Source organism: Acipenser ruthenus, chromosome 30 (genome assembly GCF_902713425.1).
Source record: "Acipenser ruthenus chromosome 30, fAciRut3.2 maternal haplotype, whole genome shotgun sequence".
Taxonomy (NCBI): Eukaryota; Metazoa; Chordata; class Actinopteri; order Acipenseriformes; family Acipenseridae; genus Acipenser; species Acipenser ruthenus.
Genome location: NC_081218.1, coordinates 8,397,954 through 8,424,098, shown reverse-complemented (window position 1 = coordinate 8,424,098; position 26,145 = coordinate 8,397,954). Strand labels below are relative to the sequence as shown.

Genomic DNA, 26,145 nt, shown 5'->3' with positions numbered 1-26,145 from the left:
GTCATATTGAATTTGTGATGGAACCAGGCTATTTACTTGTGTCATGGCATCACAAACGACAGCAGGAACGGCCGACTGGAGAGTGCAAAACTAACAGCAAGGATACCAAGAGACCTACCAAGAGAGGGCAAAACTAACAGCAAGGAAACCAAGAGACCTACCTAGAGAGGGCAAAACTAACAGCAAGGAAACCAAGAGACCTACCGAGAGAGGGCAAAACTAACAGCAAGGACACCAAGAGACCTACCGAGAGAGTGCAAAACTAACAGCAAGGACACCAAGAGACCTACCGAGAGAGGGCAAAACTAACAGCAAGGACACCAAGAGACCTACCGAGAGAGTGCAAAACTAACAGCAAGGACACCAAGAGACCTACCGAGAGAGGGCAAAACTAACAGCAAGGACACCAAGAGACCTACCGAGAGAGGGCAAAACTAACAGCAAGGAAACAAAGAGACTTACCAAGACAGTGCAAAACTAACAGCAAGGAAACCAAGAGACCTACCTAGAGAGGGCAAAACTAACAGCAAGGAAACCAAGAGACCTACCGAGAGAGGGCAAAACTAACAGCAAGGACACCAAGAGACCTACTGAGAGAGTGCAAAACTAACAGCAAGGACACCAAGAGACCTACCGAGAGAGGGCAAAACTAACAGCAAGGAAACAAAGAGACTTACCTAGAGAGGGCAAAACTAACAGCAAGGAAACCAAGAGACCTACCGAGAGAGGGCAAAACTAACAGCAAGGAAACCGAGAGACCTACCGAGAGAGGGCAAAACTAACAGCAAGGACACCAAGAGACCTACCGAGAGAGTGCAAAACTAACAGCAAGGACACCAAGAGCCCTACCGAGAGAGGGCAAAACTAACAGCAAGGAAACAAAGAGACTTACCAAGACAGTGCAAAACTAACAGCAAGGAAACCAAGAGACCTACCAAGACAGTGCAAAACTAACAGCAAGGACACCAAGAGACCTACCAAGAGAGGGCAAAACTAACAGCAAGGAAACCAAGAGACCTACTGAGAGAGGGCAAAAATAACAGCAAGGACACCAAGAGACCTACCTAGAGAGTGCAAAACTAACAGCAAGGAAACCAAGAGACCTACCTAGAGAGGGCAAAACTAACAGCAAGGAAACCAAGAGACCTACCGAGAGAGGGCAAAACTAACAGCAAGGAAACCAAGAGACCTACCGAGAGAGGGCAAAACTAACAGCAAGGACACCAAGAGACCTACCGAGAGAGGGCAAAACTAACAGCAAGGACACTAAGAGACCTACCGAGAGAGGGCAAAACTAACAGCAAGGACACCAAGAGACTTACCAAGACAGTGCAAAACTAACAGCAAGGAAACCAAGAGACCTACCTAGAGAGGGCAAAACTAACAGCAAGGAAACAAAGAGACCTACCGAGAGAGGGCAAAACTAACAGCAAGGAAACAAAGAGAATTACCAAGACAGTGCAAAACTAACAGCAAGGAAACCAAGAGACCTACCTAGAGAGGGCAAAACTAACAGCAAGGAAACCAAGAGACCTACCGAGAGAGGGCAAAACTAACAGCAAGGATACCAAGAGACCTACTGAGAGAGGGCAAAACTAACAGCAAGGAAACCAAGAGACCTACCGAGAGAGGGCAAAACTAACAGCAAGGACACCAAGAGACCTACCGAGAGAGGGCAAAACTAACAGCAAGGAAACAAAGAGACTTACCTAGAGAGGGCAAAACTAACAGCAAGGAAACCAAGAGACCTACCGAGAGAGGGCAAAACTAACAGCAAGGAAACCAAGAGACCTACCGAGAGAGGGCAAAACTAACAGCAAGGACACCAAGAGCCCTACCGAGAGAGGGCAAAACTAACAGCAAGGACACCAAGAGACCTACCGAGAGAGGGCAAAACTAACAGCAAGGAAAAAAAGAGACTTACCAAGACAGTGCAAAACTAACAGCAAGGAAACCAAGAGACCTACCTAGAGAGGGCAAAACTAACAGCAAGGAAACCAAGAGACCTACCGAGAGAGGGCAAAACTAACAGCAAGGACACCAAGAGACCTACCGAGAGAGTGCAAAACTAACAGCAAGGACACCAAGAGACCTACCGAGAGAGGGCAAAACTAACAGCAAGGACACCAAGAGACCTAACGAGAGAGGGCAAAACTAACAGCAAGGAAACCAAGAGACCTACCGAGAGAGGGCAAAACTAACAGCAAGGAAACCAAGAGACCTACCGAGAGAGGGCAAAACTAACAGCAAGGAAACCAAGAGACCTACCAAGACAGGGCAAAACTAACAGCAAGGAAACCAAGAGACTTACCAAGAGAGTGCAAAACTAACAGCAAGGAAACCGAGAGACCTACCGAGAGAGTGCAAAACTAACAGCAAGGACACCAAGAGCCCTACCGAGAGAGTGCAAAACTAACAGCAAGGAAACAACGAGACTTACCAAGACAGTGCAAAACTAACAGCAAGGAAACCAAGAGACCTACCTAGAGAGGGCAAAACTAACAGCAAGGAAACCAAGAGACCTACCGAGAGAGGGCAAAACTAACAGCAAGGAAACAAAGAGAATTACCAAGACAGTGCAAAACTAACAGCAAGGAAACCAAGAGACCTACCTAGAGAGGGCAAAACTAACAGCAAGGAAACCAAGAGACCTACCGAGAGAGGGCAAAACTAACAGCAAGGACACCAAGAGACCTACTGAGAGAGTGCAAAACTAACAGCAAGGACACCAAGAGACCTACCGAGAGAGGGCAAAACTAACAGCAAGGAAACCAAGAGACCTACCGAGAGAGGGCAAAACTAACAGCAAGGAAACCAAGAGACCTACCGAGAGAGGGCAAAACTAACAGCAAGGACACCAAGAGCCCTACCGAGAGAGGGCAAAACTAACAGCAAGGACACCAAGAGACCTACCGAGAGAGGGCAAAACTAACAGCAAGGAAAAAAAGAGACTTACCAAGACAGTGCAAAACTAACAGCAAGGAAACCAAGAGACCTACCTAGAGAGGGCAAAACTAACAGCAAGGAAACCAAGAGACCTACCGAGAGAGGGCAAAACTAACAGCAAGGACACCAAGAGACCTACCGAGAGAGTGCAAAACTAACAGCAAGGACACCAAGAGACCTACCGAGAGAGGGCAAAACTAACAGCAAGGACACCAAGAGACCTAACGAGAGAGGGCAAAACTAACAGCAAGGAAACCAAGAGACCTACCGAGAGAGGGCAAAACTAACAGCAAGGAAACCAAGAGACCTACCGAAGAGGGCAAAACTAACAGCAAGGAAACCAAGAGACCTACCAAGACAGGGCAAAACTAACAGCAAGGAAACCAAGAGACTTACCAAGACAGTGCAAAACTAACAGCAAGGAAACCGAGAGACCTACCGAGAGAGTGCAAAACTAACAGCAAGGACACCAAGAGCCCTACCGAGAGAGTGCAAAACTAACAGCAAGGAAACAACGAGACTTACCAAGAGAGTGCAAAACTAACAGCAAGGAAACCAAGAGACCTACCGAGAGAGTGCAAAACTAACAGCAAGGAAACCAAGAGACCTACCTAGAGAGGGCAAAACTAACAGCAAGGACACCAAGAGACCTACCGAGAGAGGGCAAAACTAACAGCAAGGAAACCAAGAGACCTACCGAGAGAGGGCAAAACTAACAGCAAGGAAACAAAGAGACTTACCAGGACAGTGCAAAACTAACAGCAAGGAAACCAAGAGACCTACCAAGACAGTGCAAAACTAACAGCAAGGAAACCAAGAGACCTACCGTGAGTGCAAAACTAACAGCAAGGACACCAAGAGACCTACCGAGAGAGTGCAAAACTAACAGCAAGGACACCAAGAGACCTACCGAGAGAGTGCAAAACTAACAGCAAGGAAACCAAGAGACCTACCTAGAGAGGGCAAAACTAACAGCAAAGACACCAAGAGACCTACTGAGAGAGGGCACAACTAACACAGCAAGGAAACCAAGAGACCTACCGAGAGAGGGCAAAAATAACAGCAAGGAAACCAAGAGACTTACCATCGATTCTGCTCACTAGCTCTTCCAGGGCTTTGACTTTTGTCTGAATTCCTGGCTGAGCAAACGTGTAGTTGTCCTTCAAAAGAAAAACAGAGCACAGAATTTTACTCTACATTAGCATAAACAAAATTGCAGAGTGCAATGGGGTGGTAATGCTAAACCAGTTTGCTAGAGGTGTCTGGCATAAGTAGAGTTGCTATGGTAACTCAGGTTTGAAATGATAAAGCATGTGCAGAAATGTAATGTATGGGAAAGAAAAATGTGGTAAACAATTAACCACAGTATCCTTGTTAAATATAGTAGTTAGTGGTCGGTTACACTTGAATGAGTAACAGCCGAATAAATAATTTATATTGATAATTAGTAAGATAACAAAAAACAAAGGGCCTCATGCACTAAACGGTGGTAAACTACCTGAAATACTGCATGGTAAGAGAAACCCATGCTGCGCGCAAAAAGGAAGGCATGCCCGCTCTATTCACTAATTGAATAATATGCACGAATAAGGCGAGCTAAATGATTCATTTGCCAGTCATCATAGCACGCGAAATGCTGCACGCCTTACACACCCTATATTTTAGTATATGAGCACTCCAACGGACAGGTAGTCCGGCTCTCACTTTGTCAGAATAACAGCGACCAAGGAGGCAGCAGCCGGCACCAGCTACATCTTCAATGGGTCTCCGTAGGATGAGGGGAGGCAGCCCGGTGTTACGCAGATTTCTGTATCCCCTTAGATTTGACGCCTGCGTAGATCAAGATTGCTATACGTGAAACATCTCAAAAGGTCCGTCCCTACCTTTCCCTCCCAGATGCAGAGATACTCTGTCATGCATTCATCTCCTCTCGACTCGACAACTGCAACTCTCTCTATGGTGGTCTTCTGTCACACACCATAAACCAATTGCAGCTGGTTCAAAATGCCGCTGCTAAGATCCTTACCAGATGTAAAAAACATAATCCCATTACCAACTGTTTTACCCAGCTGCACTGGCTACCTGTAAAGGATTACTTTCAAAATTCTCCTACTTGCCTACAAGACCCTTCATCACACAGGTCCAGAGTATCTCTCCAACCTGCTGACCCGCTAGTCCCTGCACGCAAGCTGAGGTCCTCTGACTCTGGGTTTCTTGTTATACCCAAGCAAAAGTGCACCACACTCAGAGTGCTCTTTTAGCTTCATGGCCCCGACTCTCTGGAACTCTCCCAGCTTTGGTGCGTGCAGCGCCCACAGTCGCTCGCTTCAAATCAACTCTCAAGACCCACTTGTTCTCTCTTGCTTTCAATTATTTGTATGATTCTGTATGACACACGCATCCACAATGTTTAGAATTCACATCCTAGCCTTGTATTTAATGTAACATGCCCGTATCTTATGTATTTGCATTGTAATATGCCTGTATTTAATGTATTTGCATTTTTTTACTGTTTATTTAATGTACTATGCACATACATTCACTGTATATAATGTATTATGCATTGTTCCTCACTATCTTGTAAAGCGCTTTATGATGGTGGTCCACTATGAAAGACGCTATGTAAAACAAAGATTGATTGATTGATTGATTGAAAACCAGACTCAAATGTGCAGATGGTTATGTACTGTATATTCAATTTCGATACAGGTAAAGAACAGTACAGATGATGTATTATGGTTTTGAACAACTATAAACGTGGTCTTTTGGATTACTTGGTGTAAAAAAATAATAATGTTCAATCCGCCTATATGACACAGTGTTCACGTACCATGCTCTTTCTGGTTTAGACAAGTTTCCACATTTATATTGTAATCCCCGAGGATAAGCACTTCATAACACTTTGCAATTCTGCATGAGCACTTCTCCATCCCAGGTGCACCTGGCCAGAGCTGGCCTTGCAGCCTGTATGCACTCAATCCTGACAGCCTTATGATAAGAGATGCTCTTCAGCTTCACAAACAGCAGCAAAGCAAACGCACATCAGCAGTTTCTCCAGTAACGCTCATTCTTCCATGAGTGATTTCCGCAGTTCGGGAGGGCTGTGAAGCCTGTGTAATTCAGTTTCCACGTGGGCTTCAATCACAGTAATTATGTCTCTGTAACCACAGGTCCTGGATGACCTACATAACTTGAACCCCAGAGCAAAAAGTTCAAAGATCTCTCTGATACACGAAGTCTGCAGTATGCATAATCAATAACCCACACTCCCAAGGTCTGGAAGATAACAATGTTTGTTCTGTTATAATAAAACTGTGTGTATGCAGTTCTGAACAGACTACTGCACCAGTCAGGAGGCTCTCGATACACACCAGTGAATATGCATGAGCAGCACACTTTACAGAACTGTACACTTTTGCGGCTCGCTTGTGTGCTGCACCTCAAGGGTTACATTTGCAGCATTTTTTTTTTTTTTTTGTAAAAGATAAAACAAACTGCTAAGGTTAGAACACTAGCAAGAGCCGAGGGAGGTGCAGGAACTTTTAAATGAACCTCCTGGGGAATTTATTTGAAGCTTCGCAATGAATGTGATGTAACAAACAAAATAGGGAAATGTTCTGTGTTCTGAACTTCAAAAGGAAATAACTGTTTCAATGTTTTAAATGCAATCTGTACTGATGGTACTGGGCTGTGAATAACAGCCAGCACATGCTCATTACAACATGCAATCATTTATTTTCATAAAGTAATAAAATGCTGCCACTGAAATATAAATTGGCACTATGAATTGAACATGCTGCAGAAGCTGCGTCCGCACTATGAGACCTGCATTCCCTTCTCAGAGTCCAGCTACCACGTGGCAAATAATTGTTTTACAAAAGAAATGACAGGAAATGAGTGCTGTGGAGAGTTCCTCCTGTTGTAACAGAGCGAAGTGGCAGATATTACCTGGATTCCATCAAGCAGTTTACTCATGCACCAGAAACTGTCAGCTTCGATGTTTCTTTGCACATGTTGAGGTAGGATTGTCACATCAAAATTCTCCACATCTTCCTCTGTAAGACAAAGTTCACAAAGGTTTTTATTGATTTGTGTATTTAATTTACGTACAGATATAGTGCATATACATTCATAAGAAATACAGAGTTTTGATGGAGACTCTGAATGCAAGGCTTCACCTGTTAATTCAAACACAACAGCAGGCTATCAAGGGTACATTCTCCAGTTGTGTTATTCCCAGACATAGGTATAAAGCAAGGCTATCACAAAGCTTTGTGGGGAGCGGTTTTGTTTTGACCTTTAAATACTCTTTCAGTAAACTTACTAAAAGTATATATGTACATATTCTGGCTTCCACAGTACTCCTCCGCAATAATGTATTGAGGCAGCTAACGCTTAAAAATGTTGACGGCCTATCTTAATACAGCAGGACATGTCGAATGGGCCTGAAAAGCGCAACACTTTCAGTATTCTCTGGTTGCATCACACAGGGATTTTCATCTTTTTACCATGTTGAAGATAGGAAATTACAGAACACCTCAGGAATACAAAGCAGACTGTACTGACAAGAGCAGGGCCCCAAGTCGCTTCTCACAGTGCATTTAAATCCACATGGTTTATTAAACATTAAAAGCAGCTTGGTATAAATTGCAGGCTAAGGAAGCGAGGCTGTGTTTCTCTCCTCCGTTAGTAACCTGCAGGGCTACTGGGTACACTTTAAATACACAAAGATTCAGCTTCTCACATGGTCAGCTAACTATCAAAGGAGGACACATAAATAATTAACCTGGATATTTAAAAACAATACATAATAGATGCTCTGAAAGACTAAAACCACAGAATGCACTTAAAAAAAAAGAGATGTGATGTTACATTAAGGGGATATTAAATTGAGGCAAGTTTGCTAAACCAGCATTGTCAATGAAACAACAGCCACCAGGAGAGACCAGTGCTCTATATATTAGAACAACATGGTTAAGGCAGGCTGGGCTGAGCTCAGCTACGCAGAACCTGAGCATCTGTGAAGTTTGAATGTGGCTTTGCTGGCCAGTGCATGAAAGAGAGTAGTGTACCTCTCGCGAAGACTTAGTGGGGACATGAAGTCTTTCAAATCTTAAAAGGACTTGATACAATTAGTCCTAACCAATACTTCAAATGCAGTACAGAACCCAGGACCAGAGAACACACTTGGAAATTCAGTGGAGATAGATTTAGTGTTGCTGCACCAACCACTAACCCAGATTAAATCAAGAATTATATTTTAATCATGTTGCACAAAACTTTAAACCAGGTTTTAGATTTAACTTATTTAAAATAAATCCATGGTTAAACATTTCTTAATCCAATATTAAAATATAAATCACATTGCACCACTGGTTTTAATTCAGATTGAAATGTGAAAGGTGGATTACATTTAAACCTTCCTTGGAGGTGGTTTAAATGTGGACATAATGGCAGCACACCTTAATAAAATGTACATTTTTCTGTAAAACAACCAACCTCACAATCGGTCTCAATTTGGAAAACAGGGCAAACCTCACCTGATATATTTAGTAAAATCCATTAGTCACAAACAAATATAGCCTATATTGTATATTTGAGTCAAGGCGAACAGAAATAGATGAAAGTTCCGTAACTTTGTAGCTTTTTATCCTGAAACATCGTAATCAAGGACAATAAAATAAATATATTAGAATTTGCCACTTTAGGTAGCCTATTAACACTTTCACACAAAATATTTTTAAGTTCATGCAAAGTAAAACAAAGCTATTCTTACAGTTAATTGAGATTCAGAATGAATGCAGGGCAACCCGGTCAGCACAACTAGAGATCAGGTTAAGGGTTGTAGGAAAGCCACAGGCTGCATGTTGTCGCTTTTTGAGAATTCATATAAAACATCATCTGAGCAGAGAAATAGTATATAATGAGTGAAATGAATATAATTTCAAACATCATCCAATTGCAAGAAGCTTGAATACTTCTGTTTTGTTTACATTTGTTTTTATATTTGCTAAATATAGTGTATACAGATAATGACTGATTGCTGATCAGAAATCAGAAGATTCACTAATCCTGTTTAAATGCTTGTGGTGCAATGCAGCTGTGTTTAAAAAATAACCCCCGATCAACTAAACTGAGTTTTATTTAATCCATGTTGGTGCAATCGACCCTTAGACTTATCAATCAGACAGGAGAAACCGGGCGAGCTTAGACGGGGTGAATGACCGTCTCTCGTTTGTAAAGAGTCTTATGTTCTTATGTAGAAACCAGAACAATTCAAAGTATTTTGTCACACTTGTACTTGCTTGAACCAAAGTCATTGTATTTATCTTGCTCTTAATTGTATTAATACTTGTACTGTGATACTTGAAATGTATTTGCTTACGATTGTAAGTCACCCTGGATAAGGGCGTCTGCTAAGAAATAAATAATAATAATAATAATAATAATAATAATAATAATAATAATAATGCACATGCAGTATATACAGTGAGAGCATATGCAGGATCCCTTTATAACTACATTAGCAGAGAAATTCTCACTCTAGTGGCAACTGTATCAGCCCATTGAGAATCATCACCACCCATTGTCATGCAACAATACTATTCTAACAAACACAATGTAACAATCAGTGCTTATTATAATTATCAGCGTGGCTGCATGTGCTGAATCAAGCAGCCGTGGCTCTGGGTACAATACAATGATTCACAGACACAACAGCTAAATGAAGAAGCTAACTGCAGTTCATCAGAAGCAGCAGTAGAAAGACTAAAAGTTTCAGCGTCTTATATACTGAAAAATAAATACAAAAACGGGCATACACTACACTATAGCTGCCCGTCAAAACGACGATGGCTGTCTCAAAAGCTTGGAGTTAATGGTTTTAAAAAAGTGCCTGTGATGCAGGCGCGTCCATGGCTGAACAAACCAATCTGTTATGCAACACACATTAACATATTAGATTAGTTTACTGGTCTGTTGTTTTGAGCTGTTTCCATGGATGTCACATTATAGGTACTGTAAAGATCAGATGGGTTTTTTAAAGCAGCGCTGTATCCAGGACGGATTGGAACCTCTCTTGTTAAGCCTGACCTGCTCACAGCCCACATGCAGAAATGCCATCACATACACTGTGACGTGCTGAACACAGAAGAAGATGGCAGTGTAACAGTTAAGCTGCCTGTACTGGATGATGCAGGTCCCCCACTATATCATGCAGATTGGATGCCACTGCCCTGGGTGAACATGATCAGGATTCACACTGACACTAACCAGTCCACACTGCTTGACTCAATGATGAACATCTCACTGACTTTCAACAGGCTCAGGCAAGCAGTTGGTACTTCTAAAGTTTTTCCTTCCCCACAAGCCGCCTTCATGACAGAAGATCACTGTTTCAATTTGACCATTTGTTGACCACCAGTATTGATGATTCCATAGATCACGGAATGGAAGAGGTTGAGTTTCAGTGAAGGTCTAGAGTTTTCATATCAGTTGTCTATAGATCACAGACAGCAAATCAGATAATCTACTAACTAACACTCACGCACACGTGCACACACACGCAATTCAATTCAAACCTTTTTTGATATCAATCTGAAAACAAACCATGTCGACCGATTTGACCCCATCCACACTGTCACAATGTAAGCAGGTACAATGATCTGTTGGTATTTTTGGACTCCAGTGAAGCCCGCTTACACTGAATTCCCGTTCACTTCATGACAAGTTTAGGGACCCCACGTAGGTCAGGAGGGATCCGGTTACCCACAACACAGGAAGTGAAGGTAGTGTTGCGGCAGAACAAAGCGAAGAGCATAAAAATAAATGAATAAAGAAATAAAGAAATAAAGGTCAACCTGCTCTGTTTTTCCAATTGATGTTTGATGCACGCTCTACACTTTTGCATTCCATAGCATGTGGAGCACCACAGTAATGAGGGTCTGCAATACATCTTCAGCTAAAGTAAAACTGAACTGGCAAGGACAAATAGCATTAGAAAAGCTGTGCGGTTATCATCCTAACAAGCAATCAGTCAGACTCTTCAAACCAGAACCCATTTGAATACAAAAGCCAGAGTACACTGCAAATGGGAGGGCGCTTTCCAACTAAATCAAGGGCGTACACATCTTCCATATCCCTGTGCATATTAATCAAACTCTTCTCTACCTAGAGGAGAGGAAAGACAGGCCATGTTCAAAAGCATGTTTATTTCTTACAAGCGTGTAACAATGTAGCTGTGCTTGCATCCTGTGTTATTGTTAGTCTCTTATTCACAAAGCACGTTTATCTCTGCACGTGCTGAAGTCTGCTCTCAACTGTAGAGGTGGCTAACCAGAATACGACAGAATTTGGTCAACAAGGGAAGGGCTTGCTTAAGTCTTGTTTTAACCTTGTCTTGTGTATATCTTTTTCCACTCAAACAGATCTGTTTCACAGGCTCAGTTCTTATCCGTTTGTCAGAAAGGTCGTTCCTGAAACCCTCTCACACAGCCTGCTATTATTACTTGATAGGAGAACATCCTGTATGGTGTGTATTCCAAGCACATGCTCTATGCAAGCTATTCCTCCCCCTCAGGCACCTTCACACACAACTCTGAGCCACAGATATCAAAGTCTAAGAAAGATTCCTGTTCTCCCGAGAGCTCATCCTACAGTTTTCTATTTGACTCTTAACACCAATTTATTCAACATCGCATTTCTGCAGAAAGGAAATGTTTCTGACTCTTTAACCGGGTGTAATTGTTGATCAAGGCAGCTTTCAGCTGGACAGCTTCTATATTGCAAAACCAAGAGCAGGAGGTTAAATCAGGGATACAAACCAGATTGTATGACAGCCTGTGGACAACTCTGTGCATGAGAATTAACAATAAGTAAAGCCAGCAATATGGGTTCAACTTGGACACTTATTTATTTTTTTAATCTGTTAGATTGAAAAAAAATGATTACTTGGAGAGTAGGATTTTAGTTTCCACATTAAACAACATACTGTAAACATATGAATGATCTCAATGAACAGATATATCTTCATCAAGTCATTCCTTGTTTATGCTGGGGTGGATTGAGGATGTCAGAGAGACATTAGTAAGACAGCAGCCTCGATGCTAATTACAAGTAGAGGGATAAACCAACATGGTGGATGATTTATTGTTTATTTATTTTGGTAACCTTTGTTAACCAAGGATCAAAAAAAAAAAAACATTTCCCATTCTTTCACTTGCTGCTGTTTTGCAGTTAATCTTTTTGACTCTGACCTGACTCAGTTCAGTAAGCCTACCTCCTTCCTTTTAATCACCACCCCAAGAGTCTCACCACATGCATCTCAAACAGTATCAGGAAAATGATTTTATAAAGCACTGGAATTCTTTGCTCCTCAGTCTACAGAAGCCCTGCTCTTCACGTAGAGGCAATGCCACTCTATTATTGTTGGTTGTTATTACGTTATTAACAATACTGTCCTTTTTATACGCAAGTGTCAGTGGGGTTTCACATGTTCATTTTTGTTCCAATGTTGCGGGTAACAGTGTTCTGAAGTGCGCTGTTGGGTTTATATACATCTCGATTCCTATCTAGCTGTTGTCGATGGTACTATGCAAGTGTCAATAGGGTTTCTCATGTTAATTCCTTGCTCTACAGGTCTGCCTGTCACTCAGAACAGGACTGAAAGAACAGAGGGAGTGATTCGGACCCAAGAAGCAGTGGGCAGACCGCGGGTTGCCTGGGCAAAGCCCCAAATAAGTTATTTTAATTTTTATTTCGGGCTTTGCCTGTAACATATACACATACTGTGCCTGTCTAGTGCAGTCTTCGGGGGTTTCGTACAGAAAACAAAAGGCTGATTGACAATTAATTATTCAATCCCTACCTGGCCACATTTCACACTTTTCTCCCAGTAACTTACACAATCAAACACTTAAAGAATCAACCAATCACTCCCTCGTTTATACAAACAAGCAATGCCATCACAATGTAAACCTCCAAACTCACACTCACATGCACCCCCATGTGCAGAGCCTATGCTCTGTCACAATATTTATACGTGTGTGTGTGTGCATGTATGTTTATGCACATATATGAGAGCACACAGTAATTAACAGGTTTTGCAGTCACAGTGCAGCACACAGTAATTAACAGGTTTTCACACCATGCCACCCTTGGACTATGGAAGAAGCCAGAAGCAAGTGGGAGACGCAAGCTAACCTCACTGGAGAGAGACGTGACAAGCGAACACACAGTTCATTTCAGGAAGGGAATTATCGTCTTGGACTGAGGAGAGGGGCAGCAGGCAGTGTCTGTGTCCCTGGAGAGGGCCAGGCTGATGGAATTTAAAATAATTTGGGGGGATTTTCTGAGGATGTTTTTTCATTAGATGTTATTGAAGTACCTGTCACTCATAACTGGCAGTTTTAATGAAAGGTTGTTTCATTACAAGCACCCATATATTAGGACACAGCTGAATTTATGTTAACCGACAATGCTCCCACCAACCACATGACCTGACTGTGACCCGACCCCTTGAAACGAGGCTCCAGTCTAAATGGATATGCTCCTGGTTAAAATAATAATAAGAAATGAATCACTGAATCTAATACCATGAACTGTAGCTATGCATGTACAAACTCACACAATGGCCTACAGAACTACTGAATATTACTGTCCTCTCTAATGGAATAAAAATAAATACTAATAAATCAGTACCCACACTCACATGCCCATTGTATAACTAGATGAACAGTTTGCAATAGAGATCATTGGTAAGACCCCATCACTCTTCAGTCTTTGTTCTTATTAGACTGCTTCTCAGCACTTTACTCCCGTTCCATTGTGCTGGAGAGACAGATTATGCCTCATTATAGTGATCCAACTGCTGTCAAGGGTCAGCACAGGAACACTAGAACACATCCTTTCATCAACATGTCTGCAATCGTGCCAGTAAGTGACAATCCACCAGGTCAGAGTCTATAATAAAGGAGCCAGACGAGGGAAAATGCAAAGTTTTCGGGCATTATAGTGAAGTGTTGGCTCATCAGTTGACAGAATATTGGGAAAACTGACATCAGATCTAATTGGCCGGGGTTAAAAGTCACATTTGAATCACTAAGTGCAGCCTCGGAACAAACCCCTCTCTAGAGCTGTCACTTTACACCCAGACTGCTTTTACAAGACAATGAATTGCAGCTGCCCCAGCCTCTGCATTAACAGCCGCCCATTGAACCAATCCAATATGTCCCTGATTTCTTGTTTTCATTGTTTGTCAAATCATATGGGTTATTCATTAAACTTACGTGCCCTTTGAGGCGTGAGCATATTTAAAAGCAGGAAAACAGTTTCTTATTGATTTTTTCAGCCTTCCATTTTTCACAGGTATAATTTGTGCTCCCTGTGCAGCCGTACAGGTTCCAAACTAGAAATTGCTACCAATTATTTTTCCTCTATGTCCAACTTTAAAAACCATGTTTGCTTCAGGGTGCAATTTATTTTACAATACACAATCTGATTGTCTGTTTGTATATTTAATGTGCTGTCACATCACAGCAAATTCTATTTTTCATACACAGGATGTGTCTGCTACAATAATTCAAAATTAATTTGCTGTAGGTAACTCTATTCTGACATTATTCTGATACTGAAATTGAAGAAGGAGGAATCTATGAAAAAGACCTAGGAGTTTATATTGACTCAGAAATGTCTTCATCTAGACAATGTGAGGAAGCTATAAAAAGGGCCAACAAGATGCTCAGATATAATGTGAAAAGTGTTGAATTTAAATCAAGGGAAGTAATGTTAAAACTTTACAATGCATTAGTAAGACCTCATCTAGAATAATGTGTTCGGTTCTGGTCACCTAGTTACAAAAAGGATATTGCTGCTCTAGAAAGAGTGCAAAGAAGAGCGACCAGAATTATTCTGGGTTTAAAAGGCATGTCATATGCAGACAGGCTAAAATAATTTAATCTATACAGTCTCGAACAAAGAAGACTACACGGTGATCTGATTCAAGCATTCAGAATCCTAAAAGGTATAGACAATGTCGACCCAGGGGACTTTTCCGACCTGAAAAAAGAAACAAGGACCAGGGAGATTAGATAAAGGGGCATTCAGAACAGAAAATAGGAGGCACTTTTTTACACAGAGAATTGTGAGGGTCTGGAACCAACTCCCCAGTAATGTTGTTGAAGCTGACACCCTGGGGTCCTTCAAGAAGCTGCTTGATGAGATTCTGGGATCAATAAGCTACTAACAACCAAACGAACAAGATGGGCCAAATGGCCTCCTCTCGTTTGAAAACGTTCTTATGTTCTTATTCAGTGCTCCCTTGATATTTGTACAAATATGGTAAATTCATGGTTAGTCTGCGTTGTACTATATCTTACTGCAGAAGGACGCTTCATTGATTCATCATTTCTTTGACGTGCAAGTATGTCCTTGTGACAGAAATACAATGAGTTCTGGTGATAAATCTTCCTCCCGACCTGTGAGGGCGCTAAAGAACGGGAGGAGAAGTATCTGGAAGGGCTGGCCTGACAGTTCGTTTCCGGGACCGGAAAGTGGGTCAGCCTGGAAGGAAGCGAGACTCTGTTGTAAGACCGTATTGATTTGACAGGTAAACAAGGGGCAGCTGCAAGTAATAAGGCAGCTGCAACCGTTTACCTAGATATCATGCGGGATTACATATAGGGGCCAGGGTAACGCTGTTCTTTTCCTTCGTTTGGGTTAAGCCAAGGACCGAGAAGGACGTAATCCCTGTATTACTCTGCAAAGAGTTGTGTGTGTGTGGGTTTGTGTTTGTTCGTCTCTGTAAACTAACTGTCTGTGTCTTTTGAAATCACTAGACAGCTAAACGCACATCCGGAGCTGTCGCCTTGGGCCAGCACTAGCCGGATCACCACTTCACGAACTGTCACGGAATAAAGTATATTCACGCACCACCATCACGACTGCACGCACCCGAGACGGGTGACCGTGTTTTTGTTTCCTTTATCAGGACTGCAACCTGTGTTCTTCAGCCCCGAGCTTTACACATCGTTGTGTATTGCCGGGGCTTATTATTTGTGGTCACTAGACCAGGAGGGAAAATAAAAGCTTATTTTCTGGATTACAGTTGTCTGCCCGTCATTCCTGCACCGCATCACTGCTACACCTGTTCCCCCTACCACCCACTTTGCCACACGTGGTGTCAGAAACGGGATCATGGACCGCAACGCGCTGGCGGAGCTGCTGCAGGCACTGGAGAGCAGACGGGACGCAGAGGAGAGAAGGAGGGAGGAGCGCTATACAGCGCTCATTGAACGGGTAGGACTGGCCGTGGCTGCAGTAGCGACCCCGACGACAATACCGGTGATGTCGCCCCCGAAGGCACGGGCGATGAAGATGTCGGCGGAGGATGACCCGGAGGCGTACTTGGTGGCATTCGAGCGGCTGGCTACCGCGGCGGCTTGGCCGCGGGAGTTCTGGGCCAGCCAGCTGGGACCCTGCCTGATTGGGGAGGCTCAGGCAGCTTACCAGGCTATGAGCGACCAGCACGCCACCGAGTATGACCTAGTCAAGCAGGCTATCCTCCGCCGGCTCAATATTACTACCGAGACCCACCGGGCGCGGTTTCGGGAATACCGGAGAGCCCCGGAGACACGCCCCAGGGTGGTTGCGGAGAGGTTGTGCGACCACATGGTGCATTGGCTGACCCCCGGGAAGAAGACCGCCCAGCAGATGGGGGAAGCCATTGTGGTAGAACAGTTCTGCCATGTGGTCGGCGCCGAAACCCAGGCGTGGATACGGCGCCACAACCCCGACACCCTGGAGGAGGCGGTCAAATTGGCCGAAGATTTTGAGGATTCCCTGACCTCTGCCCGGATTGGGATCCTGTCCGCCCCTGCCCTTCGAAGCAGCCGCGCTCTCTCTCCCTCTCCTCCAACATCATCACCACCACCCCCCTCGTTCCAGGGACCCAGACCTCCCAGAGCACCGACCCCATTGGGCCCCCTTGCCTCCCCCCCATGGAGACCAAGGTTGGCCCCCAGCTGGGGTAGAGGTGCTGCCCCTGCCCCGTTGCCATACCAGCAGCGGGACAGATTTCTAACCCATGCCCCCTCTGTCCCTCCTATCTGTTTTAGGTGCCACCAGCCGGGACATCTGGCCAGGTCATGCCCCGCTGCCATGGAGTGTGACGTGGCCGCGTGCAATTGGGCACCTGAGACTGGTAAGCGGGGGGAAAATGGTCGGGAGGGGCCTTGTCTGATTAATGTGGTGTTAGGGAATGTGAAAACCCACGCGTTAGTGGACACAGGGTGTGAGCAAACCTTGATTAGGACAGCTCTCCTGGGCGGTGTGTCGTGGCGGCCACGAGGTCAGGTGGCCATCTCCTGTATCCATGGAGACACGGCGGCATACCCCACATTAAAAGTATATTTATCGGTAGGACCGATAAAACGTCACCTTGTAGTCGGGGTGGCGGAAAGGTTGCCACACCCAGTTATTCTGGGCCGAGACTGGCCAAAATTCAAAGAATTGATGAAAGAAATGGCAGTCTCAGCCACACACGTAAACGTGGCAGAGAAAAAAAAAAGGAACGAATTGGTGATGTGTTTCCTTTTCACACTGAAATGTTTTCCCCTCTTTTCCGTCCTAGAAAAACGAATAAGGAGAGACGGACCGCAAAATGGGAGGGAGCGTTGTTGAGAGGTTGGGGTCTGGTGGGAGAGGCTGGGGTCTGGTGGGAGAGTGCTGCAATGGTAACAAACGCCAGTCGAAGGGAGTGGGAACGCAGTGTGACCGAGAGAGCGAGGTTACTGGACCGACTAGAGCAGATGTTATTCCAGCCCCTCTCAATGTACCGGACCCGTGGTACTCAAGCGCGGACCTAGTGTGGGGCCAACAAAACGACCCGTCACTGGTGCACGCTTGGGGACAGGTCCGGTCCATTGAAGGTAAGGATGTTGACGGCGCTGGGGCGCTAGTATATCCACATTTCAGTATCAAGGGGCAATTACTGTATAGGGTAAACCTAGCCGCGGGCACAGGACAGCCTGTAACACAATTATTGGTTCCCCCGTCTTGTCGGCTGGAGGTCATGAGGCTGGCGCATGATATCCCTTTTGCGGGGCACCTCGGAGCCGAGGGAGCGAATATTGGCTCGATTCTATTGGGTAGGTCTTCATACTGATGTGTCGAAATATGTAGCCACCTGCCCAGACTGCCAGCGAGTAGCGCCGGGTCGAGTGCGCCCCGCCCCTTTGGTCCCACTGCCGATTATTTCCACTCCTTTCGAGCGCATTGCAATGGACATAGTCGGCCCTTTGCTACCTTCTGACTCCGGGTATACGCACATTTTAGTAGTGGTGGATTATGCAACGCGATACCCGGAGGCAGTTCCATTGAGGTCCACTAGTGCCGCTGCAATAGCCACCGAGTTAGCCCAGATTATGGCCAGAGTAGGGATCCCCAAGGAGATTTTGACCGATCACGGAACTAATTTTTTGTCCAATACGTTACAGCAGGTGTACAAAATATTAAAAATACGTCCCATCAGGACGTCCGTTTATCATCCACAATCGGACGGTCTGGTGGAACGTTTTAATCAGACCTTAAAGTCGATGCTGAGGCGATTTGTGACACAAGAGCAGAAACATTGGGCATCACTTCTCCCCTACCTCCTTTTTGCAGTGAGAGAAGTGCCGCAGAGTTCAACTGGGTTCTCCCCCTTTGAGCTCCTGTACGGCCGGCAGCCTCGCGGCATTCTCGACCTGCTGAGAGAGGGGTGGGAGGAGCACAAAGGCTCGTCTAAAAATGTAGTGAAGTATGTGCTCCTACTCAGAGATCGCCTGGATTTGGTCGGTCGTTTGGCCCAAGACAACCTCAGATCGGCTCAGCACCGACAAGAGCAGCATTATAACAAAAATGCACGGATTCGAACCTTTCGACCAGGGGACAAGGTAATGCTGCTACTTCCCTCATCAGAGTCAAAACTGTGTGCTAAATGGCAGGGGCCGTATGAGGTGATTCGGGCTATAGGGAAAGTAAATTATGAAATTAGACAGCCCGATCGCCGGAATGAACGTGAAATCTACCACATTAATTTGTTGAAGCCCTGGCAGGCAAGAGAGGTCTTATTTATAGCCCCAGGCAATATGGAGGATGATTTAGGTCCCTGTCCAGAGACCCCGAGCACAAGAGCGATTTCAATGGGGGAACAATTAGTTCCGGATCAGCAAAGAGAGCTGCATAAGCTTATTGAGGAGTTCAGCGATGTTTTTTCTGATGTGCCCGGCAGGACGAACTTAGTTGAATATGACATTATCTCTCCCCCAGGTGTCACAGTGCGAGAGAGACCGTACCGGATCCCGGAAAGTCGACGAAGTGGCGTTCGCAAAGAGGTACGGGATATGCTCGAGCTTGGAGTGATTGAACCTTCCAGGAGCGAGTGGTGCAGTCCTATTGTAATAGTGGCTAAGAAGGACGGCACCAACCGCTTCTGCGTAGATTTCAGAAAGGTGAATGCTATTGCCAAGTTCGATGCGTATCCCATGCCTCGGGTCGACGAACTTTTAGACAGACTGGGAAAAGCGAGGTTTATTTCCACTCTGGACCTGACGAAGGGATACTGGCAAATCCCTCTAACCCGCAGCTCCAGAGAGAAAACCGCATTTTCAACACCAGAGGGGCTGTTCCACTTTAAAACCATGCCGTTTGGGCTACATGGTGCGCCCGCTGCCTTTCAGAGACTGATGGACCAGGTTTTACGCCCACATCATGAATATGCAGCAGCGTATATTGATGACGTGGTGATTTACAGCTCCACCTGGCGAGAGCATTTGGCTAAGGTTGCAGCCGTTCTTCAGTCTCTAAGGGCAGCCCGGCTGACAGCTAACTTGAGAAAATGTGCGTTTGCCAAAACAGAGACTCAATATTTGGGATTTGTAATGGGAAATGGAAGGGTGAAACCTGTGGTCACCAAAATCCAGGCTTTGGTTGATGCAGCGATCCCCAAGACCAAGACTCAGGTGAGGTCACTACTGGGCTTAGCCGGTTATTACCGCCGCTTCATCCCCGAGTACGCCACAGTGGTTAACCCGTTAGTCGACCTCACCAAAAAGAGTGCTCCAAATTTAATTAAATGGTCAGCTGAGTGTCAGGGGGCGTTTGATACGATTAAGCGTAAACTTTGCCAGGCCCCCACTCTTATTACCCCAGATTTCACCAAGAGATTCATCCTCCACACCGACGCCTCGGATGTAGGTTTGGGTGCAGTCTTGTCCCAAAAAGTAGCTGGAGTAGAACACCCGATATTGTACCTGAGCAAAAAAATGTTACCTCGGGAGCGTAACTACTCCGTAGTCGAAAAAGAGTGTTTGGCCATTAAATGGGCTACTCACTCTTTACGATACTACCTGCTGGGACACTCATTTGATCTTGTCACAGACCACGCCCCACTCCAGTGGTTAAGCACCATGAAGGACAGCAATGCCCGGATAACTCGGTGGTATCTGGCATTGCAGCCCTTCATGTACCATATGATACACCGTGCGGGGAAAGACCACCAAAATGCGGATTATTTTTCCCGGGAGGGGGGAGCAATGGGAAAGGTAGATTTAGCCGAGTGTTCCTTCGGCTCCACTCTGAGCGGTGGGATATGTGACAGAAATACAATGAGTTCTGGTGATAAATCTTCCTCCCGACCTGTGAGGGCGCTAAAGAACGGGAGGAGAAGTATCTGGAAGGGCTGGCCTGACAGTTCGTTTCCGGGACCGGAAAGTGGGTCAGCCTGGAAGGAAGCGAGACTCTGTTGTAAGACCGTATTGATTTGACAGGTAAACAAGGGGCAGCTGCAAGTAATAAGGCAGCTGCAACCGTTTACCTAGATATCATGCGGGATTACATATAGGGGCCAGGGTAACGCTGTTCTTTTCCTTCGTTTGGGTTAAGCCAAGGACCGAGAAGGACGTAATCCCTGTATTACTCTGCAAAGAGTTGTGTGTGTGTGGGTTTGTGTTTGTTCATCTCTGTAAACTAACTGTCTGTGTCTTTTGAAATCACTAGACAGCTAAACGCACATCCGGAGCTGTCGCCTTGGGCCAGCACTAGCCGGATCACCACTTCACGAACTGTCACGGAATAAAGTATATTCACGCACCACCATCACGACTGCACGCACCCGAGACGGGTGACCGTGTTTTTGTTTCCTTTATCAGGACTGCAACCTGTGTTCTTCAGCCCCGAGCTTTACACATCGTTGTGTATTGCCGGGGCTTATTATTTGTGGTCACTAGACCAGGAGGGAAAATAAAAGCTTATTTTCTGGATTACAGTTGTCTGCCCGTCATTCCTGCACCGCATCACTGCTACACCTGTTCCCCCTACCACCCACTTTGCCACAGTCCTTCTTGAATTATTTGCGTGCTTTAAAATTGTGCTGTACAGAACAAACAAGCTTTCACATTACTATATCCCCAGCAACCACAACATCCCACTTTATGATTGTCACATCAAAGATGATGAACATTCTGAATTCTAAATTGTACTTTACTGAGGTCTAGTAAAACCTGAAATCAATTCCATCATGCTTGAACCATATTAAAAAAATAAATAAAAAAAAGACAGCTGTAACAGAACTATCATTCCAGATTCCTTAAAAAGATGCCCAATTAAACTGGAACTTCTTCAGTTCACTCAAGTTCGCTGAATATCTAAATTATATTTCAATATATAAATGATATTTCATCCTAATGAGTACGCCGATGGAACGCACTGTTCCTGACAGCAGCCTGTTTCCATACCATGTGTTTTATCTGCATGTCTTAAACATGCATTATTTTATTACGTCTTATTTATAAATGGTAGCATGGTTTGATCCTCTGCATTGACCAGTTAGAAAGATCTGTCATCTTTTTCAAACTGTACTGCAAGCAGGTAACCAGGCAACAGTGTCACAGTGCACTGTCAGCAGCAGAGGCATGATTTAAATGGAAACAGGCATACAGTAGATCCCACTGCAGCACGTAAAAGTCATAAAGATTAGTATATATATACAGACGTGCTCAAATTTGTTGGTACCCTTACAGCTCATTGAAATAATGCTTCATTCCTCCTGAAAAGTGATGAAATTAAAAGCTATTTTATCATGTATACTTGCATGCCTTTGGTATGTCACAGAATAAAGCAAAGAAGCTGTGAAAAGAGATGAATTATTGCTTATTCTACAAAGATATTCTAAAATGGGCTGGACACATTTGTTGGTACCCCTTAAAAAAGATAATAAATAATTGGATTATAGCGATATTTCAAACTAATTAGTTTCTTTAATTAGTATCACACATGTCTCCAATCTTGTAATCAGTCATTCAGCCTATTTAAATGGAGAAAAGTAGTCACTGTGCTGTTTGGTACCATTGTGTGCACCACACTGAACATGGACCAGAGAAAGCACAGGAGAGAGTTGTGTGAGGAGATCAGAAAGAAAATAATAGACAAGCATGGTAAAGGCTACAAGACCATCTCCAAGCAGCTTGATGTTCCTGTGACAACAGTTGCAAATATTATTAAGAAGTTTAAGGTCCATGGAACTGTAGCCAACCTCCCCGCAAGAGGAAAATCGACCCCAGAGTGAACAGAAGGATAGTGCGAATGGTAGAAAAAGAACCAAGGATAACTGCCAAAGAGAAACAAGCTGAACTCCAAGGTGAAGGTACGTCAGTTTCTGATCGCACCTCCGTCGCTTTTTGAGCAAAAGTGGGCTCCATGGAAGAAGACCCAGGAGGACTCCACTTTTGAAAGAAAAACATAAAAAACCCAGACTGGAATTTGCTAAAATGCATATTGACAAGCCACAATCCTTCTGGGAGAATGTCCTTTGGACAGATGAGTCAAAACTGGAGCTTTTTGGCAAGTCACATCAGCTCTATGTTCACAGACGAAAAAATGAAGCTTTCAAAAGAAAAGAACACCATACCTACAGTGAAACGTGGAGGAGGCTCGGTTATGTTTTGGGGCTGCTTTGCTGCGCCTGGCACAGGGTGCCTTGAATCTGTGCAGGGCACAATGAAATCTCAAGACTATCAAGGCATTCTGGAGCGAAAAGTACTGCCCAGTGTCAGAAAGCTCTGTCTCAGTCGCAGGTCATGGGTCCTCCAACAGGATAATGACCCAAAACACACAGCTAAAAGCACCCAAGAATGGATAAGAACAAAACATTGGACTATTCTGAAGTGGCCTTCTATGAGTCCTGATCTGAATACTATCGAACATCTATGGAAAGAGCTGAAACTTGCAGTCTGGAGAAGGCACCCATCAAACCTGAGACAGCTGGAGCAGTTTGCTCAGGAAAAGTAGGCCAAACTACCTGTTAACAGGTGCAGAAGTCTCATTGAGAGCTACAGAAAACGTTTGATTGCAGTGATTGCCTCTAAAGGTTGTGCAACAAAATATTAGGTTAGCGGTCCCATCATTTTTGTCCATGCCATTTTCATTTGTTTTCTTATTTACAATATTATGTTGAATAAAAAATCAAAAGCAAAGTCTGATTTCTATTAAATATGGAATAAACAATGGCGGATGCCAATTACTTTTGTCAGTTTGAAGTTATTTCAGAGAAAATTGTGCATTCTTCGTTTTTTGTGGCGGGGTACCAACAAATTTGAGCACGTCTGTGTGTATATATATATATATATATATATATATATATATATATATATATATATATACACAGTGCCTTGCGAAAGTATTCGGCCCCATTGAACTTTGCGACCTTTTGCCACATTTCAGGCTTCAAACATAAAGATATGAAACTGTCATTTTTTGTGAAGAATCAACAACAAGTGGGACACAATCATGAAGTGGAACGAAATTTATTGGATATTTCAAACTTTTTTAACAAATAAAAAACTGAAAAATTGGCCGTGCAAAATTATTCAGCCCCCTTAAGTTAATACTTTGTAGAGCCACCTTTTGCTGCGATTACAGCTGTAAGTCGCTTGGGGTATGTCTCTATCAGTTTTGCACATCGAGAGACTGAAATTTTTGCCCATTCCTCCTTGCAAAACAGCTCGAGCTCAGTGAGGTTGGATGGAGAGCATTTGTGAACAGCAGTTTTCAGTTCTTTCCACAGATTCTCGATTGGATTCAGGTCTGGACTTTGACTTGGCCATTCTAACACCCGGATATGTTTATTTGTGAACCATTCCATTGTAGATTTTGCTTTATGTTTTGGATCATTGTCTTGTTGGAAGACAAATCTCCGTTCCAGTCTCAGGTCTTTTGCAGACTCCATCAGGTTTTCTTCCAGAATGGTCCTGTATTTGGCTCCATCCATCTTCCCATCAATTTTAACCATCTTCCCTGTCCCTGCTGAAGAAAAGCAGGCCCAAACCATGATGCTGCCACCACCATGTTTGACAGTGGGGATGGTGTGTTCAGGGTGATGAGCTGTGTTGCTTTTACGCCAAACATAACGTTTTGCATTGTTGCCAAAAAGTTCGATTTTGGTTTCATCTGACCAGAGCACCTTCTTCCACATGTTTGGTGTGTCTCCCAGGTGGCTTGTGGCAAACTGTAAACAACACTTTTTATGGATATCTTTAAGAAATGGCTTTCTTCTTGCCACTCTTCCATAAAGGCCAGATTTGTGCAGTATACGACTGATTGTTGTCCTATGGACAGAGTCTCCCACCTCAGCTGTAGATCTCTGCAGTTCATCCAGAGTGATCATGGGCCTCTTGGCTGCATCTCTGATCAGTCTTCTCCTTGTATGAGCTGAAAGTTTAGAGGGACGGCCAGGTCTTGGTAGATTTGCAGTGGTCTGATACTCCTTCCATTTCAATATTATCGCTTGCACAGTGCTCCTTGGGATGTTTAAAGCTTGGGAAATCTTTTTGTATCCAAATCCGGCTTTAAACTTCTCCACAACAGTATCTCGGACCTGCCTGGTGTGTTCCTTGTTCTTCATGATGCTCTCTGCGCTTTAAACGGACCTCTGAGACTACCACAGTGCAGGTGCATTTATACGGAGACTTGATTACACACAGGTGGATTCTATTTATCATCATTAGTCATTTAGGTCAACATTGGATCATTCAGAGATCCTCACTGAACTTCTGGAGAGAGTTTGCTGCACTGAAAGTAAAGGGGCTGAATAATTTTGCACGCACAATTTTTCAGTTTTTTATTTGTTAAAAAAGTTTGAAATATCCAATAAATTTCGTTCCACTTCATGATTGTGTCCCACTTGTTGTTGATTCTTCACAAAAAATTACAGTTTCATATCTTTATGTTTGAAGCCTGAAATGTGGCAAAAGGTCGCAAAGTTCAAGGGGGCCGAATACTTTCGCAAGGCACTGTATATATATATATATATATATATATATATATATATATATATATATAAAATTATATATAGCCACACAAATTAATGGCGGCCATGTGGCAATTGCTGTGGGTACCCTTCTCAATTGCCACAATGCCCCTCAAAATATATGCCTATTCATGTCCATTATGGCCGCAGTGCCCTTTCAGTTACAGTAACTAGAGACGCCTGTATTTCAGGTTTCAAATAAATGATTTACTGTAACTACCTTGACTGTTTCAATTGCTGCTATCCCCTGTGATAAGAGAAGATGGTCTTGTGTTGTAATTCAGCCTCCCGATAACAGAGGGCGCTGGGCCAGTGCAAGGGTTCCTGCAGAGATCATGTGACCACCAGTATTGATGATTCCATATATCACGGAATGGAAGACGCTGAGTTTCAGTGAAGGTCTAGAGTTTTCATATCAGTTGTCTATAGATCACAGACAGCAAATCAGATAATCTACTAAATGACACTCACACACACGTGCACACACACACGCACACACACGCACACACACACGCACACGTGCACACACACACAATTCAATTCAAACCTTCTTTGATATCAATCTGAAAACAAACCATGTCAACTGATTTGACCCCATCCACACTTTATTATTATTAGTTTACTTAGCAGATGCCTTTATCCAAGGCGACTTACAGAGACTAGTGTGTGTGAACTATGCATCAGCTGCAAAGTCACTTACAACTACGTCTCACCCGAAAGACAGAGCACAAGGAGGTTAAGTGACTTGCTCAGGTTCACACAATGAGTCAGTGGCTGAGGTGGGATTTGAACCGGGGACCTCCTGGTTACAAGCCCTTTTCTTTAACCACTGGAGTATGAACAAAAACGGTCCCATGGAA

At 44.0% G+C, this 26,145-nt stretch overlaps 1 protein-coding gene across 7 annotated transcripts in view; it reads right to left on the bottom strand.

Annotated features, from left to right (window-relative positions):
* The window catches only part of LOC117435057 (TBC1 domain family member 22B), a 168,496-nt gene that overhangs the window by 39,593 nt on the left and 102,758 nt on the right, over positions 1-26,145 (bottom strand). For 4 of the 7 annotated variants that reach the window (XM_059004715.1, XM_059004717.1, XM_059004720.1 and 1 more), the window contains 3 exons: positions 6,895-7,001; positions 4,600-4,776; positions 4,031-4,106 (listed from right to left, as the gene is read on the bottom strand). In XM_059004715.1, coding sequence (XP_058860698.1) covers positions 4,031-4,106; positions 4,600-4,776; positions 6,895-7,001 — 360 coding nt within the window. The remainder of the gene's footprint in view (positions 1-4,030; positions 4,107-4,599; positions 4,777-6,894; positions 7,002-26,145) is intronic. The other 3 variants (XM_059004718.1, XM_034907759.2, XM_059004716.1) reach the window with 2 other exon arrangements.